We start from the raw sequence: 7,500 nt of genomic DNA on the forward strand, positions 1-7,500 counted from the left end.
CAAGAAATATGAGAAGCAAGATCGAAAAGGAAAACATCATAAATAATGCATTGGTTCTTATCCCTATTTTTGGGAAGCGAAAGAAAGGAGAGAGAGAGAAGAAAAAGGAAAGAAATCTGTCCTCTCCAAGCTCTTTCTTTCTTTCTTTCTTTCTTTTTTTTTGTCAAATGAAAGGAAATCTACCAACCAGTTTTACGGGCGAGAGAACACGCTGTATGCCTCGCTATTCAGAGCAGAATTTTGTAATTTGCATGTATTGAAACTTGTATTCACAATTACGTCCATTCATATTTATGGCTTAATTACGTTCGCGAGACTTTTCTTTCTGAAGACTTTTGATATGTTTATGCATACGTTAATGAGGGGGAATCGTTCTTACGTGATCGTCTCCGATTTCAATGATTATGGTAAGTCTTAACAGAAATGGTAGGTGTTAAAAAAACATATCTATTTATCTTGCGTCGCGCGCGCACACACGCACATAGACACGCACACACACACTCACACATACATACATACAAACATACATACTTCCATATCTATATGTATATGTGTGAGTAAGTGTGTGTATGTGTGTGTGTGTGTGTGTGTAGATGTGTGTCTGTATATATGTGTCTACATACATATATATACATACATATTATATATATATATATATATATATATATATATATATATATATATATATATATATGTGTGTGTGTGTGTGTGTGTGTGTGTGTGTGTGTGTGTGTGTGTGTGTGTATGCACATATAGAAAAGGTATGAATGAGACTGGATATCTTCACAATACAAGAGATGTATTTGAACGGTTTCGATTATGTCTTCATCAGAAATCAGAAGTCTTCTGATGAAGACATAATCGAAACCGGTCAAATACATCTCTTGTATTGTGAAGATATCCAGTCTCATTCATACCTTTTCTACATTTGTCAACATGGATACGTTTCATACATATATATATATATATATATATATATATATATATATATATATATATATATATATATATATTATCTATTAATACAAGATTTGATCTCTAATAGACGTATTATACAAATATCACTAACATTCGGGGTTACACGTAAAATAAATTCCGAAAGTGCGTTATTTGAGGGGAAAAATCAAATAACCCCAGAATATATTGCTGCTGGTACGCTGCAAATATAAATGGCTTGATATCAGAATTTTCTACGTAGAGTTTTCTCGTCATCCGTAATGTTTCCAGGCCGATACCAAATGAGAATCCAGTCCCCTCTTTTTTTTTTTTTCGAAACAGGCCCGCATCAACCATTTTTTTTTCTATTCAGAGATGTCCTTCATTTAGTTTTTATGTTGGAATGATCTTTTGTAATCATATTTACAACCTAATCGTTCGAAGTCATGCATGGATCATATTTCCCCAGAACCTGTTTAAGGTCCGCCTACAAGTCTCTGTGTATCCACTATTCCACGTCTGTGTATCCACTATTCCACGGCTGTGTATCCACTATTCCACGTCTGTGTATCCACTATTTACCTTATCATATTGTTAGCATTCAGCATCGCTTATTATAACGAATATGGACCCAAATGATTCCAGCATTGTATACTTTCATTTCTCTCGGGATCTTTAGCGACACACAGTAAAGGAGTAGGGGCCGATACTTTACCCTGTCCAACTTTTCAAACGCGAAAAGTCTCTGAAACTCTACGTACAAGTCTTATCGTTATGACTTAGGCGTGCATTTATACGACAATTTTCCTTATTCCTTCTTTTTTATTAACTTGATTACGTTTTTTCTTTCTTTTTATGAATTTTCTGTTGGGGGGATCATGTCTCAAGCCCCTCCACTTTTCCCATATATTTTTCATTAATATTCTACCGTAGGAGCTGTTTACAACCAATCCAATTAAGATGATGGAAAAAAATATTAATATAGCTTGTTAATTATGTATATACAATTATAAACGGTAGTATTCTAGCATAGTACGGCATTGCAATAACCAATAATTTAAAATAGGCGAGGACCATACTTCTTACACATGTCTTAACGCTTGAAATAATTGCAATTGAACGACCTCTGAACGATATACCTTGGGAATGAACTGAGCAGAAGGGGTCCGTATTAGATACCTTATTAATGAAAAATTAATAGACTATTATCTAGCTTTCGCTATTTCCTTGAAATAAGGATATTTAGAGGAGAAACATTTATCTTGTTTTGAGGTATCGAAAGATTTTTTTGTGATTGAATTTCCTGTAAAGGTGAAGTAAAATATTCACGTCTGATCTTCAGAAAATTTTAATATGAAATAGTCCAGACAACTGGTTAATGATTTCTTGATTTCCGTACGAAAGGTTTGTGCATTTTGTTTGTCTCTTTTTTATTATTTTTTTATTTTTTATAAATTCATAGTGACATGAGCCCCCACTCTTCCTTGGCTATATATATATATATATATATATATATATATATATATATATATATATATATATATATATATATATATATATATATATTAAAGATTTTAAAACTCAATACTGAAAAAAAAAACATTAAAAAAGCACATTGATAACAATATTAAATAATTGGGGTGTGATTTGACAGGATCGACACAGGTCAGCAAGATAGACAAAAACACTACCACTGCACCACATGTCTCTTAATGATTGGGGTTCGGTCGGTCTATTTCTTGAACAGGATTGGCAATTGGTCAACATTTTGCTGAGTATTTTGCACTCCTTCAATCCAAGACTGAGCAAGAGTGGTAGATCAACGAACGAAAAAATATTGGGTTTCTCTGGTGGGAAACCAGGGACCCAGTACAGAAAAATCCAGTCCCTTTGTCCAATTGGTCTTTGACGGCATCATGAAGTTCTGTTTCCTTTATACATTATGCCAGTACAAAACATAAGAGGAAAGACTTCTATAAGCCAAGATCAACTCCAATTGTAAAGTTTATTTGTGTATATGATAAACCTGAGTGTGACGTGTCGATTTTAAACCAATTTGATATTGAAGACCTCCAGAATTCGTCTTTGCATCTTTATAATCACAAACAGATTTTGTTCACATTCTTTGGCCAATCCTACTCTTTCGAAATCTTAATTTTCGTCAATTCATGTTCTGATTTATGATTTAATATGACTTAATATAAAGCAGACTAAACATCATAGTTCATGCAACTTACTAAATCAAACAAAACTCTACTGTCCATTCCCTTCACCTCCTTTCCAATTACTTTTATCACATATTGAACACCTTCCGTGTCGGTTTATTGTGCCATCTGAAGAAAATGTATGTATGAGAATGAACAGTCTCCCAGTGCGAGGTATGTTACAATGTCACTGCATTTCTATTTCTAGGAAGATGAGACATTGTCTATTTCGAAACAGCAGTGAAACCTGATACATATGATCTGTCGTTTCTTTCTTTCAAAATTAACTTTCCTGCGACGACTATGGATGATTTGAAGCTGCCAATGTAAATGATTTCTACATTTTTTTCTTTATTTTTTACAGTTCTTGTCAGTTTATTCGTTCTCATATATATCTTTTAACATCCATCTGTTTTGTTGCTCATCTTGTGATATTTTCTTCTACTCTAAAATACAGAAAAGTGTTCTAAGCCTAATACTTCCTCAGAAACAGTTCTTCACTTCCCGCGTTAATCTCGATATAAATTCTTACTCTTGCAATTCATGTTTTTATTTATTTATTTATTTTTTTATTATTTTAATTTTTTTTTTATTCATATAATTTTCATCTTAAACTGGCCTACGTATCTTGTCGCTCCATACCCCGTTCGTCACTGCTTAATTCTTAGGTCAGTCCTCTTTCGCCAGCCTTCCTTAAGGGTCAGTGAGTCGTTCATCTATCAGACTTAATGACCGTCGTTCTTACTTATCTCCTTCTTACTGGTCTTTCTTTTCTTCAATTTGCCAAACTTGTCTCACTAATCAGACTCTTTCAACTTTCCCCGTGGATTTTTGCCATTCCTTTCCCCGTACTCGTTAATATCTTTGCTATTAAGAGCCGCAGTTCTGGCCAATTAGAACTTTTTAAGATGCAGTCTGGTTATATAAAATTAATTGTTAGATAAAGAATAAAAGAATAATTTATGGATTTCCAAAAGAACAATTTACCATGTTTCTCATATCGAAACTTGATCTCTTCAGAGCCTGTTCTTCTGAATACACCGATTCAGGCGATCACAGAAAAACGGGCGGGGAACCTGTAGCCTTTTAAAGTATGAAGTCCGGTTCTCTTCTAGCCTTTTATAGTATGAAGTCCGGTTCTCTTTTAGCCTTTTAAGGTATGAAGTCCGGTTCTCTTTTAGCCTTTTAAAGTATGAAGTCTGGTTCTGTTTTAGCCTTTTAAGGTATGAAGTCCGGTTCTCTTTTAGCCTTTTAAGGTATGAAGTCCGGTTCTCTTTTAGCCTTTTAAGGTATGAAGTCCGGTTCTGTTTTAGCCTTTTAAGGTATGAAGTCCGGTTGTCTTTTAGCCTTTTAAAGTATGAAGTCCGGTTCTGTTTTAGCCTTTTAAGGTATGAAGTCCGGTTCTCTTTTAGCCTTTAAAGGTATGAAGTCCGGTTCTCTTTTAGCCTTTTAAAGTATGAAGTCCGGTTCTCTTTTAGCCTTTTAAAGTATGAAGTCTGGTTCTCTTTTAGCCTTTTAAAGTATGAAGTCCGGTTGTCTTTTAGCCTTTTAAAGTATGAAGTCCGGTTCTCTTTTAGCCTTTTAAAGTATGAAGTCCGGTTCTCTTTTGGCCTTTTAAAGTATGAAGTCCGGTTGTCTTTTAGCCGTTTAAAGTATGAAGTCCGGTTCTCTTTTAGCCCTTTAAAGTATGAAGTCCGGTTCTCTTTTAGCCTTTTAAAGTATGAAGTCCGGTTCTTTTCTAGCCTTCTAAAGTATGAAGTCCGGTTCTCTTTTAGCCTTTTAAAGTATGAAGTCCGGTTCTTTTCTAGCCTTCTAAAGTATGAAGTCCGGTTTTCTTTTAGCCTTTTAAAGTATGAAGTCCGGTTCTCTTTTAGCCTTTTAAAGTATGAAGTCCGGTTCTCTTTTAGCCTTTTAAAGTATGAAGTCTGGTTCTCTTTTAGCCTTTTAAGGTATGAAGTCCGGTTCTCTATTAGCCTTTTAAAGTAGGGAGTCCGGTTCTCTTTTAGCCTTTTAAAGTATGAAGTCCGGTTCTCTTTTAGCCTTTTAAAGTAGGGAGTTCGGTTCTCTTTTAGCCTTTTAAAGTATGAAGTCCGGTTCTCTTTTAGCCTTTTAAGGTATGAAGTCCGGTTCTCTTTTAGCCTTTTAAAGTATGAAGTCCGGTTCTCTTTTAGCCTTTTAAAGTAGGGAGTTCGGTTCTCTTTTAGCCTTTTAAAGTATGAAGTCCGGTTCTCTTTTAGCCTTTTAAGGTATGAAGTCCGGTTCTCTTTTAGCCTTTTAAAGTATGAAGTCCGGTTCTCTTTTAGCCTTTTAAAGTATGAAGTCCGGTTTTCTTTTAGCCTTCTAAAGTATGAAGTCCGGTTCTCTTTTAGCCTTTTAAAGTATGAAGTCCGGTTCTCTTTTAGCCTTTTAAAGTATGAAGTCCGGTTCTCTTTTAGCCTTTTAAGGTATGAAGTCCGGTTCTCTATTAGCCTTTTAAAGTAGGGAGTCCGGTTCTCTTTTAGCCTTTTAAAGTATGAAGTCCGGTTCTCTTTTAGCCTTTTAAAGTAGGGAGTTCGGTTCTCTTTTAGCCTTTTAAAGTATGAAGTCCGGTTCTCTTTTAGCCTTTTAAGGTATGAAGTCCGGTTCTCTTTTAGCCTTTGAAAGTATGAAGTCCGGTTCTCTTTTAGCCTTTTAAGGTATGAAGTCCGGTTCTCTTTTAGCCTTTTAAGGTATGAAGTCCGGTTGTCTTTTAGCCTTTTAAAGTATGAAGTCCGGTTCTCTTTTAGCCTTTTAAAGTATGAAGTCCGGTTCTCTTTTAGCCTTTTAAAGTATGAAGTCCGGTTCTCTTTTAGCCTTCTAAAGTATGAAGTCCGGTTCTCTTTTAGCCTTTTAAAGTATGAAGTCCGGTTCTCTTTTAGCCTTTTAAAGTAGGGAGTTCGGTTCTCTTTTAGCCTTTGAAAGTATGAAGTCCGGTTCTCTTTTAGCCTTTGAAAGTATGAAGTCCGGTTTTCTTTTAGCCTTTTAAGGTATGAAGTCCGGTTGTCTTTTAGCCTTTTAAGGTATGAAGTCCGGTTCTCTTTTAGCCTTTTAAAGTATGAAGTCCGGTTCTCTTTTAGCCTTTTAAAGTATGAAGTCCGGTTCTCTTTTAGCCTTTTAAAGTATGAAGTCCGGTTCTCTTTTAGCCTTTTAAAGTATGAAGTCCGGTTCTCTTTTAGCCTTTTAAAGTATGAAGTCCGGTTCTCTTTTAGCCTTTTAAAGTATGAAGTCCGGGTTTCTAATGCCGAAAGAATAAATACGACTACTGTAACTACGACAATTGCTTCCTTGTTTCTTACCCTCTGTCGTGTGATACACCTGGAGTATCAGTTAATATTCTCGATCAAAGTTTTATTTTTCTGGTAAAACGAAAAAATTAATAGGTTGGTTGTATAACTTTCCACTCGGTTATTTTCGTTCCTGTAAGTTGTTACATAAAAGCAAAACTTGTACGAATTAGAAATTAATGAAAAGTTTCTTAAGGTCAGCCTTATTAAATTACGTCTAACTCTCATGCTACCTTCCAGCATTGGAAAGTTCCCAAACCTTTTTATGTGGAACAGAAAATAAAACAGGCAGAAGAAAAGAGGAATATTTATACACATGCATATACGCACACACATTCATATATATATATATATATATATATATATATATATATATATATATATATATATATATATATATATATATAGTACATATACATAAACATACATCCATATATGCACAATCGATTATCCATTCATCCATGTATTTATGAATCTATCTATCAGTCTATCTATTTATTTACTTATAAGTGTATTTGTATCCCTGTCTACCTATCTGTGTCAGTGTTTCTCAAACTGGGTGCCACAGCGCCTTGAAGAGCCGTGGTTAGTACCAAGGAGTGTCGCAAGATTTCATGATAATATATTTTTTTTTGTATTCAAATTCTAAGCGAATATTACTCTTCTGGTAAGTATATGATTGTCCTTTAAGCATGCAACGTATTTATTTTGGTTAGATCTCAAAAAAGGCAGGGAGGGAGGTGAAACGTACCACAGAAGGTTAAAGAAAACGGTGTTATAGAATTGAACAATTGGTGTATCAATCTACGTAAACACCCCCCAAAAATATTCTGTACCTTACAACAGCAGACATTCATGTAAACAAAAAATGGCGAGGGTGCAAAACCGGGAGATCAGGTGCTGCCTTAAAGCGTGAAGCGACGACGTGGAGGGCAAGTAGGAAGCTTCTGAACAATGAACTTTAAGTGAATGTGATAAAAAGCTCTACTCGAAATGACTTGGAAATATTCAGGCGAAAGGATCATATATTATCGGCTTACCTCTTTTTTAACCTCTTT

The 7,500-nt window shown here is 34.8% G+C and overlaps 1 protein-coding gene across 1 annotated transcript; it reads right to left on the reverse strand.

Annotated features, from left to right (window-relative positions):
- Window positions 1–4,555: 4,555 nt before the first annotated feature.
- LOC138862960 (apolipoprotein A-IV-like) lies at window positions 4,556–7,295 on the reverse strand. Its single transcript, XM_070126188.1, has 2 exons — window positions 7,279–7,295; window positions 4,556–6,473 (listed from the first exon to the last, which is right to left on the reverse strand). Exons 1-2 carry the CDS (start codon window positions 7,293–7,295, stop codon window positions 4,556–4,558), a joined length of 1,935 nt encoding a protein of 644 aa, XP_069982289.1.
- Window positions 7,296–7,500: the final 205 nt, after the last annotated feature.

The sequence above is a fragment of the Penaeus vannamei genome, chromosome 1 (genome assembly GCF_042767895.1).
Source record: "Penaeus vannamei isolate JL-2024 chromosome 1, ASM4276789v1, whole genome shotgun sequence".
NCBI classification, from domain to species: Eukaryota; Metazoa; Arthropoda; class Malacostraca; order Decapoda; family Penaeidae; genus Penaeus; species Penaeus vannamei.